Genomic DNA, 19,257 nt, shown 5'->3' on the forward strand with positions numbered 1-19,257 from the left:
ATGTCAGGCAGGTGGCTTGGAACTGTTGGCCAGTTGCTGTGTGGCACACAAGTCTCATGAACCGCCCTTCTGTGGTGGTCATCCCAGAAGAAGGAATACTTGGAAATACCATCAGTGAGAGTGTAGACTCTGGAGCCAGACTACCTCCATATAATCTTAGGCTAATTGGTTGACTCAGTATCCTCATCTGTAAAATGGGATAACAGCACCTAGCTTATAGCGTTATTGTTTGGGTTAATTGAGTTATTGTAAGGATTAATTGAGTTAGTACTTACAAAGCACTTAGAACAGTGCCTGCCACTAGTAATTACTTGGTAAATGTTAGCCTGTACAATTATCTTTTTTTTTTTTTTTTTTTAAAGCTTTGGGAAGCCTTAAGACTTCCTTATTTCCTGACTGACCCAAGATCTGTTTCCAGTGGAAGAATTTAAGAGTATATTTTAGTGAGCTCCTAGTCCAGAGGCATGTGGACTCGCTTTCCATATTCACCACCCTTGGCAGTCTGATGAGGGGTGTTTTTCCAGAAATTGTTTTCTAATAATAAAGTATGGAAATTGTTTATTCTTAGAACAGGTTAAGTTAAAGTTAGAATATATATATACTGTTACCCTGATCTGTACATCGCTGTGCCCTCTCCAGTGAGGAAGAGTCAGGTTATCACCAGCAAAGAAGTGTACCTTGTCTTGGGCGTGGGAGCTGTGGTTGGACATCCATTCTGACCATAGTGTTAGACCACACGCAGGTCTGTCGGCTCTCGCCACAGTGTCCTGTACCAATGTATACTGTACTTCCTGTTCTGAGGTGAGGATGTTTTCTGAGGCTTTTTAAAAATAATAACAGCGTTATTGAGATAATTCACATACCGTAAAGTTCACCCTTGCAGAGTGTGCAGTGCACTGGTTTTTAGCATGTTCACAAGATTAGGCCACTATCACCCCTATCTATCTCAGAACGTTTTGATCACCCCAGAAAGCAACCCTATATCTATTTTTTTTTAATTTTTATTTATTTATGATAGTCACACAGAGAGAGAGAGAGAGAGAGAGAGAGAGAGGCAGAGACATAGGCAGAGGGAGAAGCAGGCTCCATGCACCGGGAGCCCGACGTGGGATTCGATCCCGGGTCTCCAGGATCGCGCCCTGGGCCAAAGGCAGGCACTAAATCGCTGCGCCACCCAGGGATCCCCTATCTATTTTTTTTTTAAAGATTATTTATTTATTCATGAGAGAGACAGAGAGAGGCAGAGGGAGAAGCAGGCTCTATGCAGGGAGCCCGATGCAGGCTCTATGCAGGGAGCCCGATGCAGGACTCGATCCCAAGGACCTCAGGATCATGCCCTGAGCCGAAGGCAGTTGCTCAACCACTGAACCACCCAGGTGCCCTGAAAGCAACCTTATATTAATTAGCGGGTTCCCTTCCTGAGCCCTCCCCTTCCCAGACCCCAGCTTCTGGCAACCACTCCTCTACTTTCTGCCACTGTGGGTTTTCCCATTCTGAACACTTCATGTAAATAGAATCCTAACACCATGTTTGTTTTGTGATTGGCTTCTTTTACTTCACATAGTGTTTTCAGGGTTCATCCATGTTGTAGCTGGTGCCGGTACTTTTTTCCTTTCCATTCATATTCTGTTGTATGGGTATGACATATTTTATTCATCCATCAGTCAACTCATAGACATTTGGGCTGTTATCACTTTGGGGGTACTAGGAATAATGCTATGAACATTATCCAAGTTTTTGTGAGTATATCTGTGTTCATTTTCTTAGGATATACCTAGAAGGTCATGTGATAACTCTGTGTCTATTTTTTTTTAGGAATTGCCAGACTGTTTACCAAAGTGGCTGTACCATGCCATGTTCCCCACTAGCAATTATGAGGGTTCCAATTTCTGTACATCCTCTCCAACATTTATTATTTATCTTTTTTATTATAACCATTATAATGGATATGAGGTAGTATCTCATTGTGGGTTTTTTTCTTAAAGACTTTATTTATTTGACAGAGAGAGAGAGCACAAGCAGGGGAAGCAGCAGGCAGAGGGAGAAGGAGGAGCAGGCTCCCCGTTGAGCAGAGAGCCCTGCTTGGGACTCAATCCCAGAACCCTGGGATCATGACCTGAGCTGAAGGCAGATGCTTAACCGGCTGAGCCACCCCAGCACCCTCATTGTGGTTTTGATTTGCGTTTCCCTAATGACAAATGATGTTGAACGTTTCTCATGTTCTCATGTATCTTTGGACAAAAAAAGTCTGTTCAATTCTTTGCCCATTTTATTTTTTTAATTTTAATTTTTAAAAAATATTTTATTTTTTTAATTTTTATTTTTAAAAAATATTTTATTTTTTTAATTTTTATTTTTTAAAAATATTTTATTTATTCATGAGAGACACAAAGGCAGAGACATAGGCAGAGAAAGAAGCAGGCTCCCTGCAAGGAGCCTGATGTGGGACTCGATCTCGGACCCTGGGATCAGGTCCTGAGCCAAAGGCAGATGCTCAAGCACTGAGCCACCCACACGTCCCATCTTTGCCCATTTTAAAGACCCTTATCTGACTACAAGGGACAAAATCTTCTCATGAAATTCCAGTGAGTGACTGTCCAGAGGGTTTTCCTTTCGACTAGACTCTGTTGGGGCTCTGGCATTCTCCTGTGCTACCACCTATTCTCATGACTCTGGAATCAGTTGCTTACCTTCTCTGAGTTGGCTGGCTGCTTCTATCAACGTCACCCAGAGACGGCTTTGATGCAGCCATTTCTGCGATAAGAGGCCCATGTGGTCAAAGAAATCCACTGTCTCTCCTGAAGACTCATGATGCGTGTGCTTTACAGTTAAGCTTCTGAGGAGTCTCACAATTAAGAACGCTTTATGAGTCCTTTAACAGATAAATGATTAGCAAATATTTTTCCCTTGCGGTGGTTTTTGTTTTGTTTTGTCTTTCACTTTCTTGATCATGCTCTTTCTTTGAAGCACAATCATTTTTCATTTGGGGGAAGCCCAGTGTATTCTTTTTTTATTTTTGTCACTTGAGCTTTTGGTGTTCCTTAGTTCCTTCAAGGGCTCTGTAAAGCTTAATATTCCTTTGGGTCAAGAGCGGACATTATTTAGGACAGAATCCTTTGAATATCTGTATTATGGAAAAATTTAAAATATAGAATAAAAATAAAGAGAATGGTATAATAAACCCCCATGTCCCCATCACTCAACTTCAGCATTTTATTGTCATGGCCTATCCTCTTTTGTCTGTATCCACTTTCACTTTCATTCGTGCCTGGTGAAGTTATTTTGAAGAAGACTGCAGACTCCATATCATTTCAACCATATAGTTCTGTTTGATCTCTAAAAGATAAAAGGATTTTGTTCCTCAGCACAACCACCCTATCGTATCATACCCTAAAAAATTGACAATAATTGCTTAGTGTTATAGGATCTTGCATGTGGAGCACCTGGATGGCTCAGTGGTTGAGCGTCTGCCTTTGGTTCAGGTCGCAGTCCCGGGGTCCTGGGATCGAGCCCCGCATCAGGCTCCCTGTAGGGAGCTTGCTTCTCTCTCTGCCTGTGTCTCTGCCTCTCTCTTTGTGTCTCTCATGAATAAATAAATAAAATCTTAAAAAAAAAAAGATCTTGCATGTGAGAACTTAAATTATATCCAGAGATAAAAACACCATTAGAAAATTCAGCTAAGGGACACCTGAGTGGCTTGACGGTTGAGCGCCTGCCTTTGACTTGGGTTGTGATCATGGGGTCCTGGGATTAAGTCCCATGTCGGGCTCCCTGCATGGGGCTTGCTTCTCCCTCTGCCTGTGTCTGTGTCTCTGCCTCTCTCTCTCTGTCTGTCTCTCATGAATAAAATCTTAAAAAAAAAAAAAAAAAGAAAATTCAGCTAATATACGGGGGCACCTGGGTGGCTCAGTCAGTTAAAGTTTTGCCTTTGGCTCAGGTCATGATCTCAGGGCCCTAAGAGATGGAGCGCTGCGTCCCGCTCCCTGCTCAGCAGGGGGCCTGCTTCTCCCTCTCCTTCTGCCCACTCATACTCTTTCTCTCTCTCTCTCAAATAGATTAATAAAATCTTTTAAAAAGAAAATTCAGCTAATAAATGACACTTCTTCAGCTTTCCTAAGTAAGTAAGCCTCACTAAGTGCTCCTCTACTTTAAAAAAAGTTTCTCCCGGGATCCCTGGGTGGCTCAGTGGTTTGGTGCCTGCCTTTGGCCCAGGGCTGGATCCTGGAGACCCGGGATCGAGTCCCACGTCAGGCTCCCTGCATGGAGCCTGCTTCTCCCTCTGCCTATGTCTCTGCCCCTCTCTCTCTCTCTGTCTCTCTCTCTGTCTCTCAGGAATAAATAAATAAAAACTAAAAAAAAAAAAAATTTCTCCCCGGGAATCCCCGCCAGTCCTGTGAGTGTCAGAGGCACCCTTCCAACTACAGCTTTCTCTTTCACTTGACCACATCCAGTGGTGGAGTCTCAACCACGGCAAACCTCCCCCACCGCCAAAAAAAAAAACCAACAAAACCCTTTCTTTGTCATCTTGTCACAATAGATCTCCCTTTCCAACCTAAAGTATAAGAATAACTTAGGACTTTTGCACTCAATTTCTAGCATAGGGAGAATTTGGGGGGAAATCCTACTCTTATCTGAGATTGCACAAACGTTCAGAAAAACCTGAGAAAAGCAGAAGACCTGTCAGCATAGTTTGTCCTCTTTTCACCTCTCTGGGGGCCTCAGCTGCGTGTCCCTGTCCTGTGCCTGACTATGCTTGCCCTCAAGGTACAGAACTGGGGGGGGGGGGTTTCACACAGATGAACAAAAGCTGCTGAGGGAGAACGGGAACACAGAATTGTTCTGTGGAGGCTGACAGAAACCATAGAGATAATGATGCCATGAACAGATGTTTGGTAAGAAAGAAAGACTGTGCCATTTGAAATGTAGGAGATTTGGGTTTTAGCAGGCTTCTTAACTGTGAGACTCCTCAGAGGCTTAACTATAAAGCACCTGCGTCCTGAATCTCCAGGAGAGACAGCGGACTTCTTTGACCACATGAGCCTCTTATCGCAGAAATGGCTGCGTCAAAGCCATCTCTGGGTGACGCTGATAGAAGTAGCCAACCACCTCAGAGAATTTAAGCAGTTGGGGTAGGGTCATGAGAATAGGGAGAATGCCAGAGCCCCAGTAGAGTCTAGTTTGTGTCACTTGCTGGGGTTCCATGGGAAGACCTCTGCCCCTTCAGTCAGAAGCGCTAAGTCTGGCCCTAGGTCATTGCACATTTTCAGACATTCACTATATTGTCTGGCAAGTGGGGTATGTAAAAACTTCTAGCCCTGTCACCAGCTGATACAAGGAGCAACTAAAATGGATGTGAAAGTAGTTTATAAACTGAATTCTACAAGGATGATGACTTACTGTCTCACTGCCTAGCTCCACCTTTTCTGCAATATTGAGCAGAATGTGAATCTTGAATAAAGTGGAAGACTTTGGAACAATAGATATAGTCATAAAGATATGAGTACCTGCTAATTTTATTTTTCAGGGAAGGCCCTTCTTGCTTGCCATGATGGGAGATGCTTTCTCAAAGGCACTTTTAGCTTTTCTCTCCCTAAGCCTTAGGCCTGTAATGTAGCATCTCTCTGCCTACTTCTGCTTTTGCTCTAGAGCTGCATGATTTGGACGGTGGGTCAATATGGTTTTGAAGTAGGGTTACATACTGTCAGCTTTGTTGCCTCACTCTCTGTGGCCTGGGAGTCCAGGGTTCAGGTGTGGCCTATGGTTGGGCATATTATGACGAAAGGACCAGAGGATTCATCTGTTATGATGCCCTCTCCAGTTTTACCACTCTTCATCATTGTTTCCCTTGGGCTGCGGGGGTGTGTGTTGCAGAAGCTTTTCCACTCCCTACAACTTATGGGAGGGATAACTTTGTCGTAATGTTTCCTTCTGGTGCTTTTGACCATGAACTCTCAAGACCTGGAGTAGATTGGTTATCGAATAGCCCAAGGAGGGAGGAGGTAATATTTGATTTACATAAGATCCAAGAAATGAGGGAAGATATAGTGCCAGGAGCTGTATTTCCAGCTAGACCTCATTAAGTTTCACGATCCTTTATACAAAAAAAAAAAAAAAAAAAAAAAAAAGACAACTTCTAGGTGTTGCTTAATGAAGTTAGCTGGTGATCGGCAGCAAAACCAAGAGCAGCTTCATCCCAGTCCCCATAATCAAAAAATGAATAGGGGTTAGGTCACATCCCATTCTAAGGGAATTTTGCTTTTGAGATGGTTTAAATGCTTTAAATTCCTCTGTAGAGAAATTACAGATATACAGATAATGGAGACACACAGGGTTTCCTAGTTATATCCATGTGCTCTTCTGACCTCTTAGCTGTTTATCGGGTTTCTGTGGCCATGAACATGTCACTTGCACTGTCTTCTGGGAATTCAGCTGTAGTAACTTCCTTTTTACAGTCTTCTCTTTATTCATCTATCTCTTTATCCATGTACCAATCTTTTTTGAGGGTTTACTTTGTGCAAGGCATTGGTTGGTAAGATGAGGGACACAGAAGTGGTAGTTAGACATCTTGCTTTTTTTTTTTTTTTAAGATTTTATCTATTTATTCATGAGAGACACGGAGAGAGAGAGAAGCAGAGACATAGACAGGGGAAGAAGCAGGCTCCCCAGAGGGAGCCGGATGCAGGACTTGATCCCTAGACCAGGCGTCCCTAGACATCTTGCTTTTATGTTGCTTCTACTTTAGAGGAGGAGACAGGCCTGAGAAGAAATCATTTTGCTGAGTTTATGACCCCTAAAAGAGTCGGTGGATTTCCCTGTATAAGCACAACCAGGATGGTTTCTGGGCAGTGTGAATAGTTACTCTTCTGACCTTGCATCCATAGGGCCTGGAGCTGCTTCCAGCAACTCAAGAGTTCAGGTGCCTTTAATAAAATGACTTTGCTGTTAGCCCTTCCGGTGGGCCTGCCACCACTATACGCGTGTTTCCACCTGAAGTGAGTCACGTCTCTCCTTGTCTTGTTCCAAGCTGAGATAAAGGGAAAAGTGAAATCAGATTTAGCAGAGACCTTGAAGACTAATTTTCCTAATGGAGTTAAGGCTTTTCGGAGGTTGCATCGCAGTGTGTGTCAGATACTGGGTGTGACCCATGTCCCTCCTTTTAAAAACAATTAATTAATTAATTAATTATTTTTAAAAGATTTTATTTATTCATGAGAGACACACAGAGAGAGGCAGAGATATAGGCAGAGGGAAAAGCAGGCTCCCTGAGGGGAGCCCAGAGCAGGGACTCGATCCCAGGATCCCTGGATCACGACCTGAGCCAAAGGCAGATGCTCAACCGCTGAGCCACCCGGGTTCCTCTTACATTTTTAAAATTTAAATTCAGTTTGTCAACATGTAGTATAACACCCAGTGCTCATCCCATCAAGTGGCATGTCCCTCTTTTTGTTCTTAGTCCAATCTTCAGTTTAGAGAGCAGCTTGGGAGGAGACATGGAGAGTGCCCTGAGCCATGAGCCAGAGCTTGCTGATTATCATGTAATTCTTGGCTACTTGCTGGTTTGGTGGGGGTTCAACTGTTTTCAGGGCAGGAAAAAAAAAATGAACCTGGCATTTTGGTACAAAAACAAACAAGGCTGCTGTTGTACTTGATAAAGCTAGAGTTGCAGATTAGTGGCAGCCCATTAACTCAGGGACAGTTCACGGTCAACGCTGAGTTTCAGAGACCCCTGCACTCTCTAGAGGGAGCAGGCACAGGAAAGATCTGTCCCCGGAAGGTAATAAATATTTGCAGTGATTGATTGTCAACCCAGAAGGATTTTCTTGTTAGGGGGTGGAAAAGCCAGGAACCTCAGGGAGTTGTCATTAAACTGGTCTCAGCTTCTGCTATTTTGTGTTTTGTTTTGTTTTGTTTTTTCCTTCTCTTTTTCTCAGACAAGACAGCTGGGTCAGAACTTGACTTACATAGAGGAATTTTCTTAAGATTTCATCATCACCTTCTGCTTTTATTTCTCTCTCTATTTAAAAGATCTTTGAAAATGGTATCTTCCCTCCACCTCCCCCACCCTCCCCAGAGTGGAACAGGAGCAACTCCAAGATGTAAACAAACAAATAGAGAGCCTAAGATATTAAGTAAACTAGAAAATCCTGTCCTTGCTATTCATGATGCTACTGCAGTCATCATAAAGAACAAATGTGCCAGTCAGAGGTCCTTGGTGCATGGGGCTTCTTTCTGCCTTCTCCCTCCAACTCATCTGTGCCCAATCTTGTGTCTTTCTTAGATGCCCCATGTTTCCTTGTTTCTATGCTTTGGGCTATACTTGGCTCTGCCTGCCATGCTCATCTTCCTGCCCCTAGCCTACGTGTTATTTTAGTATCTGTCTTTTGTTTTCTGTGGGTTTGTTTGTTTGTTTTTAAAAGATTTTATTTATTTATTCATGAGAGACACACAGAGATAGGCAGAGACACAGGAGAGGGAGAAGCAGGCTCCCCGCAGGGAGACTGATGGAGGATTTGATCCCAGGACCCCAGGATCATGACCTGAGCCAAAGCAGACGCTCAGTCACTGAGCCACTCAGGTGTCCCTAGTACCTGTCTTGATGCAGCTTTCTTTGGCCATTCTGTCCCTGACTGACCTCCCTTCTTCGAGCTCTTCTTGCAGTTACTGTCTCTACTGCTCCCCTACGTTTATTATAGGATGCCTCTGTTTGTTTCTGTACATGCTGTCTTTTCTCCTTCACTGGGCAATGAAATAAATAAATCCTCCAGGGCAAGACTAGTTCATCCAATAGTGCATCCTCCTCATCCTGATGCTACAGCCAGAATGGGCTGGATGTGACTGTTACTTTCTGGGTCACAGATTAGGGGAGAGTGACATTTACAATATCAGAATACCATCTCCATGCATGTGTAAGCCATTTTAGAGTCACACAGGCCTGATTGAAGCCCTGGCTCCCCTGCCTACTAGGTGTGTGTCCTTGAACAAGTTACCTAACTTCACTGAAGCTCTTCTTTTTCACTTGTAAGGGCTGAGATATCAACATATGTTAGAGTACTCCTCTCTAAACATATTGTTTGATGTTTAGCAAGTGATTGCATACCACAGTTAAGGGCTGTTTGCCTGGCCATCTTTTCCGGAAGACTCAATAGTAGGAAAGCAGCCATAGGTTTTTTTTAGATTTTTGGTTTTTGTTTTTAAGTAATCTCTATAGCCAACATGGGGGCTCGAATACATGACCCCGAGATCAAGAGTTCCATGGTCTACCGACTGCGTCAGCCAGGCGCCGCTATATCCATAGACACTCTACCAGACACCCCTGCAAGCCCTGTGTGACTTGTAGAACTCCTTGTCCTATTCAGAAACCAGGAAAGGTGTGTTTTCTTGTCTCAGCAGGCTTGCTACATGTTTGCCTTTGTCCAGCCCCAGGACACAGATAAGCTAATATTCTTGGTTTCTGGCAACTAAGCAGTCTTTAGCATTTTTACTTGGCAGAGTTCTGCAAATTTTTGTTTTGGGTTTGGAATCTTTCCCATGGCATTCCCCAAAATAATTACTTCAGGATCCTTTTATTGATGCCCAGCCTTACATTCAGGATATGAGGATGCCTCGGTTTTACTTTTGTGGCGCTCACTTCAGTTTGGGGGTTGGAGTTCATCTGTACTTCTGGGTTTCTGTCGTTGTTGTTTGGTTTGGTTTGGTTTGGGGTTTTTTTTGGTTGTTGTTTTTGAGTCCAAACTGGAAGGCATTTTGATATGCCTGTGCCCCATCTGAGAAAGATAAGAAAGATCTCTCATCTTAGATGTTCTGTCTGCCTAGCAGCCTCTGCTCTAAAGCTCCTGGAAGTAAAAATGGCTTGGGTCTAGAGATTATCTCCCATCCTAGAAGCCTGGCAGTTGTTGTCCTATTCTGAGAAAACGGTTTCTTCACATTCCTTGATTGTGAAATAAAAAACCCCCAGCCTTTAGCCCTAGTCTCCTTCCAGTCTCACCTTGCCATGACACAGTGTGGGAACATTTCACCAGGTACCTGAGATCCAAGGCATAGAAGATCTTCTATACCAGCTGGCTCATTGCACAGAGGCCAGTTGTGTGCTGAGAACAAATGAGAACTTTAGGAATTTCCCAATTTACCTCATAGAACTTGGGTTCTAGGGCAGCCCGGGTGGCTCAGCGGTTTAGCGCCATCCTCAGCCCAGGGCGTGATCCTGGAGACCCAGGATCGAGTCCCACGTCAGGCTCCCTGCATGGAGCCTGCTTCTCCCTCTGCCTGTCTCTCTCTCTCTCTCTCTCCATGTCTCTTATGAATAAATAAATAAAATCTTAAAAAAAAAAAGAACTTGGGTTCTAAAGTGGGTCAGAATGGGTGTCCTGCGGCCTCAGGGCCTATCCTCTGTGCTCTAGAATACAACTATCAGAGCCAGTGTAAGTGGCAGTCTTCTAAAACAGGGTTCTGGGGCACTGACTAGGCATGTGCATAGCTGCTCAATGTTCAACTGACCCTCAATTCTGGTGTTTGCCTCACTGGTAACTTTTGGTCTGATATTATGACACCTGTATTACTGTCAAGGAAAGAGTCTTTGGAGCTAGAGGCTTTATTCATATCCTTGCTCTCCTACTGCTAGCTGTGTGACCCAGGGCAAGGTGTCCATATGCTTCAGTTTCTGTAACTGAACAGGGGGGTACTACCTACATCATGAGTTTGTTGTGGTGTTTGAGGTGGGTTACACGGGAGTTCTTAGCCCAGAGTATGGCTCATTGTCAGTACTGAAAAAATAACTCGCCACCTCCATCCCAGAATTTAAAGATTATAAATGGATAGGGTGCCTAGAAAAATACTGCTGAAAGATTCTTATATCAACTACAGTGGAAGGATGAATTCTATTAACTGTGAACGTATACACTTTGTAGGGGTCTTCTTAAAACGTTATTCAGAATCCAAAAGATTTCAGCAATTCTTCCTATCTTTGGGGGTTCTCTAAACTGGGGAGGAAGTGGGCAGCCCGGGTGGCTCAGCGGTTTAGTGCCACCTTTGGCCAAGCATGTGATCCTGGAGTCCCAGGATTGAGTCCTACATCAGGCTCCCTGTGTGGAGCCTGCTTCTCCCTCCGCCTGTGTCTCTGCCTCTCTCTCTCTCTGTGTCTCTCATGAATAAATAAATAAAATCTTAAAAAAATAAAATAAACTGGGGAGGAAAGGGCTAGGTCAGTGGAAGGGTGGCTCAGACATTACCTGGGGCCACAAGCAGCTGTTAAACTGCAACATTTTGATAACATAATCCTGCTTAATTCTGGTGTAGTAAGACTCCTCCCCCCCTTTTTTTTAAGTTGGTGAATTCAGCATTGAATTAAATTCTGCATTGTCAGGCAGATGACTAAAATCGTAGAAGGATTTGACTGACTTTAGTCTATCATGTATGAGCCTGGGTCGCTCACATAAAAGGACTCTTTTTTTTTTTTTTTTTTTTACCCATACTAGTAGAAATTGCTAATGATCATCTTTGCCTCTGAAATCCCAAAGCTGACTACTTTGTCATTGCGTTGTGGTCACATGGCAAAAAGTGAACTTGCCTTCCTAGGGCTGCCCACATTTGCCAGTTGTCTCTTTCTTACCTCCCCCATATCTCAGTGCCCAGTGAGGGTTAGTCAGCAAGGGACTGGCGGGTGGGGCAGGGACAAGATTAGTGAGAAAGAAGCTATTATCAGCATTTTGTTAGAGTATGGGATATTGTGCTTGGTGTAATGCATGGAGTTTAATGCTGCCTTGTACACAGGATTTTATAATTTTGTAAGAAGATAAAAGTAGACAGCTGCTGATTAGAAACACTGCTTTTGAGTTACATCCATAAAAGGATGATGATTCATTAGGGGAAAATTGGGAAGCCTATGATGCAATTTTGATAATTTAGATTGAACTTTTACAAAATTATTTTTGGATTTCTAGTAATTTTGCTGCAATTCCACTTATTCAGAGATCACTGTTGATGAGCATTATTTAGAAATGTGGAATGTTTCCATAGCCCATCAGAGCAAAGGTCCTTGAGCATTTTGCCCATGGCAGTGTCATCAGCACCTGGAACAGTGTCTGGCACACTGCAATGAATGAAAAAGTACACTTAGCCGTGGTACTCTTTCCAGAGAATTGCAGGTGCTGCTGTGTCTTATTAGGTAATTTCAGACCAGAGTTGCCCTGGAAGGGCTGTGGGTGCCCTTTTCTCCACTTTCGCTGACAAAAATCATAGTGCTGCATGTGTCTTCTGGTGGTCACCCAGACCTGCCTGTCTCCTGTCCTCCCGTTTGCTAATTTGGCCTGTGTGTGTGAATGGTAACAAGGCATGGGATGGGCTCTGAGAATACATACTTGCTGAAGAATGGCCCCCAGCCCCGAAACACCTGCAGCAGCAAAAGCTACTGCCCTCTACCCATCACTCCTCTTCTCTCTTCTGGTAGCAATGAGGCTGGGATTTGTTCTTTGCATGAGCCTCGAGGAAATGGCTCAGCTGGCTTGGCTCATTCATTTCCTCAGTCAGGAAAGTCAGTGTGACCTTGACCATCAGTGGGAGACCTGCAGCAAGCACATTGTGTGTCTGGCTGGATTCACTAACGATTGAAAAGTACTATTGGCTACTCACCATGCAATAAGTGTTGTGTGCTGCTAATTTATTGTCCTAGGTGGGGGTGAGAGATACTAATTTGCAAGAGCCATTTCTGATTTTACCTGGGTCATGCCCGGCACAGTGCCACTCCCGTGGAGGCCTTCGATGAATATCACTGGAAGAAAACTGTTGCAGAAAATAAAAAAAAAGATGAGACATACTTGCTTTGGGTGATGGAAAATATAATCAATCCGCAGCCCCAGAAGTTACTAGAAAGTAACTTTGGATTTATAAAGTCCTCTGAGAGGAGTCATTTTTGCAAGGACAAATCCGAACATGAACCTTTTGTTCTTTGTTAGTGTTGTGGTAGAGGATTCAGGGCCAAGGAAAGCGGCTGTGACCTGCTGGTTAGGGAAGGGGGTGGCCAGGTGAGAGCAGGCCAGCCCCAGGGCCTTTTTTTCTTGTGCAAAGCATGCTGTTAGCCATTTTCTCCCTAACCTGAGCTTTGAGAAGAAAGCACGACAGACCTAGGAAGGTGAACTTTTCAGAAGCAAGAGTTGGTTTGTTTGTCTGTTTATTTATATTTTATTTTTTTAAAAATATTTTATTTATTTATTCATGAAAGACAGAGAGAGAGAGAAGCAAAGACACAGGCAGAGGGAGAAGCAGGCTCCATGCAGGGAGCCGGATGTGGGACTCGACCCCGGGACCGCAGGATCATGCCCCGGGCTGAAGGCAGGCACCCAACCGCTGAGCCACCCAGGTGTCCCAAGAGTTGGTTTAAATATAGATGATCTGCTTTACTGGCAACTTGGAGGCTGCCGTAGGACTTGTTGTACCTTTTGTAAGACAAGTGAGGAAACATGTTGGCACCTGTACATGCGCAATTTGTTTATGAAATATAAACTCTCCTGTAGAAGCGAGGGCTCCAGAGGTCAGTGTCCGAAGTAGCATGTCCTACCTTAGCTGGGGGAAAGGTGCCTCCCAAACCCTCCCTGGTAATTGCCTCAATCTCTAGAGAAAGTTGGGACAACCGGGTTTAACACAACTGTTATTTATTGAGCACTGACTCAGTGGGAGCCAGGGGCGGAAAAGTGTCGGTGAAACTGACTATCACTGGGCTTAACTTTCCTTCCCAAGGAGGAGAAACAATAGCCTGGGGGCTCTAGAGGCCAGTCCTTATTCAGAGAAATGTAGCCCATTTCAGCTTGAGAGATTTGATTTCTATGCACCAGCTCAGAGCCGAGGGGACCCGAGTAGAGCGAGTAGAGCGAGTAGAGCGGCAGCCCTCCCGTCTCCGGCTCCAGCGCGAGGTGGGTCCGGGGCTGGCCATCATGAGTTTGCAGCACATCCTCCTCAGTATTCCACAGCAGCTGTCTGGAGTTGTTTCTGCTGTGCCTGAACTGATGTCATTTCCCCCTTGGCAGACAGCTTGGGCTTTGCTGCGTCTGAGATATGTCACGAGAAGGTGGGGGTGGGTCGGAGCCAGGCGGGGGGAGTAGCGAGGACAGCAGGAGGGAGAGCGCCTGCCTGGTCCCAGGACTCTGTTTACTTTCTCTTCTTTGCTAAGGAAGGCCGTTTAGCTGGGACCGCCGAGCACGCAGGCCCACCTGGGGAAATGCTCATTCCAAGACCTTAACTTTTAAAAGCCCTTTGTTCCAAACGTTAGTGTGGACGATGCTCTTGCAGGATGCCTTTCCTTTTGGGTCTTAGACAGGTAATTGAACTGGTTATCCGTCGATCGGGTTTGGGCAGGGAAGAAGGGTGGGAGCTTGTTTGTTGTACTACAGCTTTGGGTGGAGGGAACCTTTGAGAAAATGTCTCTCGCAGCTAGAGCAGGCCAGCTCCCGTGCAGAAATTTCCAGTCTTCTTGTGTGCTAGTTGTTCCTTCCTTCCAGAGCCACTGTGTTCTTAACCCCATACATCCCTGAGGTCTCTGGGGGCTGTCCATTCTGTTTTTCCATTAGAAACCATAAAGCTGTTTCCAAAGCCTTAGAGAGGGAACAGCTGAGGGGAGAGACTGGGGAGAAGGAGAGGCAGACTAGATTCTTGATCCAAACTGCTTTTCTTCCTTCTACATTTTGATTTGGTTAGTTAGCAGAGATTTCTTAACATTTCTCTCTCGTTCTAAAGAGATTCTATGTGAGGGGTAGGGGGGATCAACTAGAGGAATGGGCACCTGAGGCTTTCTCCTTGTGGGCATGTGGTCGGGGCTGTGTGGCTCAGGGACAACCTGGCTATCTCAGAGGGATGGGGATGGGATTGGCCACATTTCGGTGTTCCTGGCAGATTTTTCAGAGCCAGCAGACCCCTGTGGTAGAGTCTTGATAGCTATGCAAACTGCTGTTTGAAGTAGAGGCACTAAATTATAGCCCGTAACCTGGTGTGGAATGAGAAAACAGTAGCAAGAGACCAACTGCTGTCTGCTGAGAACACAGCTGTTGCCAACTATTTGTTCCAGGGCTTCTGAGAGTTGGCCACCCCACCCCACCCCCTTTGGTCTAAGAGGCATGTCTGTATCGGAATGTGTGACTGTAACCAGTGGCTGTAAGAGGGGGTAGGGACAGACACACACCCTCTGCTGCCTGTTCCTGGTTGAGGAAAAGCCATAGATGAGATGAAAGCAGAAGTCTTAGCGAGTTGCCGCTAGGGACTGCTGGTTTAGTCTCACTGTTAGAAAAGTGCTAGGTGAGCAAATCTCCCTTGGGTTGCCCAAAATTCTTTAAAATTAAGTGTCTCTGAAAAGCTCACTCCATACATACCGTCGGTTCTCTTGTTAATCTTCAGTGTTCTTTGGGGCAGCTGATAGGCCAGGGGGTTGGGGGATATTTGAGCACCTCCTCTGTCCCCAAGAAAGGATGTCCTTTTAACCTATGGGCAGAGGGAGACCTGGTGAGGATTTTTTTTCTAAGATTTTATTTATTTATTCATGAGAGACACAGAGAGAGAGGCAGAGACATAGGCAGAGGGAGAAGCAGGCTCTGGGATCACGACCTGAGCCAAAGGCAGGCCCTCAACTACTGAGCCACCCAAGTGTCCCCCTGGTGAGGATTTTGTACAGCATTGGAAATGGTACATCCCATGCATGCATGTCAGATGTCAGGAGGCAAGAGGTGGAAACTTTGTGGTAGGGTGGGAGGAGCAGGGCTGGGGAGCCAGAAAGGCCTGTGTCCATATCCTGTCCTCCCACCTGCCACTCCAGGGTCTTGGGCCGGCCCTTAACTGCTCTGAACCTCATCTTTGAAATGAAAATAATAAAACCTACTGGAAGACTTACTGAGAGGTTTTCACAAAAGAATGTATTTAAAACATGAGGTACCTTGGCTGGCTGAGAGTGGGCATTTAGTAAAAATGTAACCATTATTTCTATGTACTCATCCCTAAGGGATGCGAGAGCCCACAGATATGGAGAACTAGAAGCCCAAGGACTAGAGGTGGAGGGTGGAGTGGAAAGGCCTATCAGCGTGAGCTCTCTGGGCGTTGGGAGGCTGTCGCTTACTATACGAATATGCTAGTCACATTGTATATTGACCAGTCAAGAAGAGGAGGGCCCCTCAGCTGAGTGAGAGGATGTAGTAGATCAAGTGAAGGGCTGAGTTGGTGGTCCTGGGGAGCATCTCAGAGGATCAAGAGCAGGTGAATCTTAAGCTCTTGTTTCTTTCTTTCTTCTTTCTTTCTTTCTTTCTTTCTTTCTTTCTTTCTTTCTTTCTTTCTTTCTTTCTTTCTTTCTTTCCTTTTTTTTTTTTTAATTTTTATTTATTTATGATAGTCACACAGAGAGAGAAGGGGGGGGGCAGAGACATAGGCAGAGGGAGAAGCAGGCTCCATGCACCGGGAGCCCGACGTGGGACTCGATCCCGGGTCTCCAGGATCGTGCCCTGGGCCAAAGGCAGGCGCTAAACCGCTGCGCCACCCAGGGATCCCTCTTTCCTTTTTTTAAAAAAAGCTTTATTTATTTGAGAGAGAACATGTGTACACTCAGGGGCGGAGGGTGGGTGCATGGAGGGGCAGAGGGAGAATCTTATGCAGATTCCAGGTTGAGTGCAGAGCCCTAGGCAGGCTCTGTGTATTTCTAGCATTTCTGTGTCTGACAGTATAACTATTCTTTACTGGAGCTATAGAAAAGCTAGCTTTCTAAAGATTACTTGTTAATAATTCTGTCTTTTAAAAATGACAAAAATATATATTCTATTGGTCTTTATCATACATAATACGTATGAACTTTCGTACATTTCTTTTCTCTCTTAATCCACATAACAACCCTGTCTTACGTCGTAGTGTGATTCTATTTCTGCAGAAGTGCATGCTGAGGTAAGCCGTTGGCCCAAAGTTGTTCAGCTAGCTAGGAAAATGGTAATAGAAGCTTTTTTTTTTCTTTGTAAGATTTTATGTATTTATCAGAGAGAGAGACAGAGAGAGAGAGAGAGAGCGAGAGAGAGAGAGAACACAACCAGGGGAGGGGCAGAGGCAGAGGGAGAGGGTGATAATCTCCAGCACACTCCGAGCTGAGCACCGAGCCCAATCTGGGGCTCGATCCCATGACCCTGAGATCATAAGCTGAGCTGAAATCAGGAGTCAGATGCTCAACCGACTGAGCCACCCAGGCACCCCTGTTGTTTCTTTTTAAACCCTGGTCTTTTGATTCCAGAGCCAGGAATTTCTCTCACTACCTAGACTGCTCTGCCCAATGTCTGTGTGAGAAGAGCAGGATTATGGCATTGTTGTAGTTGGGGCATATTTTCTGAAGGTTGTTTCTAGGTGGCCTGGGTTCCAGCTAAGACATTGCTTGTCTCTTTGGGCCCATTTGCATTTACTCTGTGGAAGACTGTCATGAATGCAGCATCTACTGAATCATGGCCCTTCAGGGAGATTTGAACACTTAATGAATGTGGACCTGACACAAAGAATGCAAAGATAAATAAAGAACAACCCTTAACTTCCATAGGAGCTCATGAGTTCCCATAGGAGCTCATACTCCAATGCACTGGTTCTCAAAATGCATAAAAATCACCTGAGAGTGGGGCTAATTACGAGGTAGATTTTGTAGGTCTGGGGCCAAGCCCCAGGAACATGCATTTGTGTGAATTCCCCAGGTGTTCTGACCGAGCTAGTTTTTGGAAATATGAGAGCGCCCCCTGCCCCACTAGGTTTAGTAGCAAGGAAATCATTGCAGGATAACTGATAACTGCTGAGGCTGTAACAGGAATGCCCAGGACGTAGGACAGTAGAGGGTGGGCAAGCAGGGGATGTGGGATGGAGAGTGGTGTGTATGAAAGACTTCCTTGAGAAGGTGATATCCGATCTAGTCTTTAGGGATGAGTAGGAGTTTACCAGACATATGATCTGGGGAAAGAGCATTCCAGACAGACCAGGTTGAGAGTGTTGTTTTTATTTTCGCCTGTAGATGAGAAGGGAAACTGTCATCTCTTGAGTCTTAGTATGAGGTATGCCTGAGGCAAGACAGGGACTTTGGCTCACCGACTGCTGGCATCCTTTATGACACAGAGAAAGAGGAAGGCATTAGGGCCCTTTGGTCCGATAATGAGTGTGACATGAATTCAGTGTCTGTAAAGGGCAATTAAGCTGTAGGTCGTATTAGTTCTTCCATGCAAGGGACAGTTAAAACAGCTTGCTAGAAGCTAGTGTTGACTAAAGAGCAGTCTTTTTGTGCTTGGAGGAGCTAAACTTCAGAAAAGAGTCACCCGCCGAACTTTGTGGGAATGGAACTGTGTACCAGAGTTTAGATAGGCCCTACAGTTGAGTTATCCCATTCTTAACTGGTGAGATCAGAAAATGAGTTTTCTGGTTCAGAGAGAATCCCTCATGTAAACCTAACAGGTGGATTACTGACTTTCAGAGAATAGGATTGCAACAGAACATTCTTCATTTGCTGATTTAAATGAATTCTATTTCCTGTTTGATTCAGAAGGCATTGATTTCATAATGCGGGAGAATTCTCAGGACTAACATGCTAGATCTAAAAAGTATTGTGTGGGCAGCCTGGGTGGCTCAGCAGTTTAGCACCGCCTCCAGCCAGGGAGTGATCCTGGAGACCCTGGTTCAAGTCCCACATCGGGCTCCCTACAGGGAGCCTGCTTCTCCCTCTGCCTGTGTCTCTGCTTCTCTGTATGTGTGTGTCTGTGTGTATGTGTGTGTCTCTCATGAGTAAATAAATAAAATCTTAAAAAAAAAAAGTATTGTGCACATATTATATCCAAAGCATGTTGTGGATACAAAGAGACATAAACTCTATCTCTGCCCTCGGGATTTACGGTCTGTAGGGGAAGGAAGTGCTCAGGGTAATTGGAACATTCAGCAGGTGGTGGTGAGTGCTATTAAAGAGGGACAGGGTACTGTGAGTTCACAGGTGTTAGGAGGTGGCTTTCTGCAGGTGGCCCTGTCCAAAGTCCAGTGGTCACAGTGGTTGCACTGTAGGTGTGCGGAAGGACCAGTTGATGGCAGCTGCTGGCTGGTGGAGTTCATGCTAGATCTATCAAGATAATAATTTGTATCGTGCACCTCAGAATGTTGCCTTTCTCTGTGGGAGGGGCCCACTCTCCCCCAAATTGTCCTCACCAAAGTGAGATGATCCTTGATAATAGAAATGAGTAGTTTTCAACAAAACTGAGGTCCTTTTGCCTGTGTTAGAATATGAGGCTCCTGGCCCAA

At 45.0% G+C, this 19,257-nt stretch overlaps 1 protein-coding gene across 3 annotated transcripts in view; it reads left to right on the forward strand.

Annotated features, from left to right (window-relative positions):
- WBP1L (WW domain binding protein 1 like) overlaps positions 1-19,257 on the forward strand; it is a 66,434-nt gene that overhangs the window by 11,230 nt on the left and 35,947 nt on the right. Inside the window, exon 1 of one of the 3 annotated variants that reach the window (XM_035707880.2) lies at positions 13,702-13,901. The exons of 1 other annotated variant lie outside the window; for it this stretch is intronic. In XM_035707880.2, coding sequence (XP_035563773.1) covers positions 13,815-13,901 — 87 coding nt within the window. In that variant the 5' untranslated portion in view covers positions 13,702-13,814. Of the gene's footprint in view, positions 1-13,701; positions 13,902-14,074; positions 14,306-19,257 lie in introns of those variants that run through there. One more of the 3 variants, XM_025467058.3, reaches the window with a different exon arrangement.

The sequence above is a fragment of the Canis lupus genome, chromosome 28, assembly GCF_003254725.2.
Source record: "Canis lupus dingo isolate Sandy chromosome 28, ASM325472v2, whole genome shotgun sequence".
In the NCBI taxonomy this organism is placed as follows: Eukaryota; Metazoa; Chordata; class Mammalia; order Carnivora; family Canidae; genus Canis; species Canis lupus.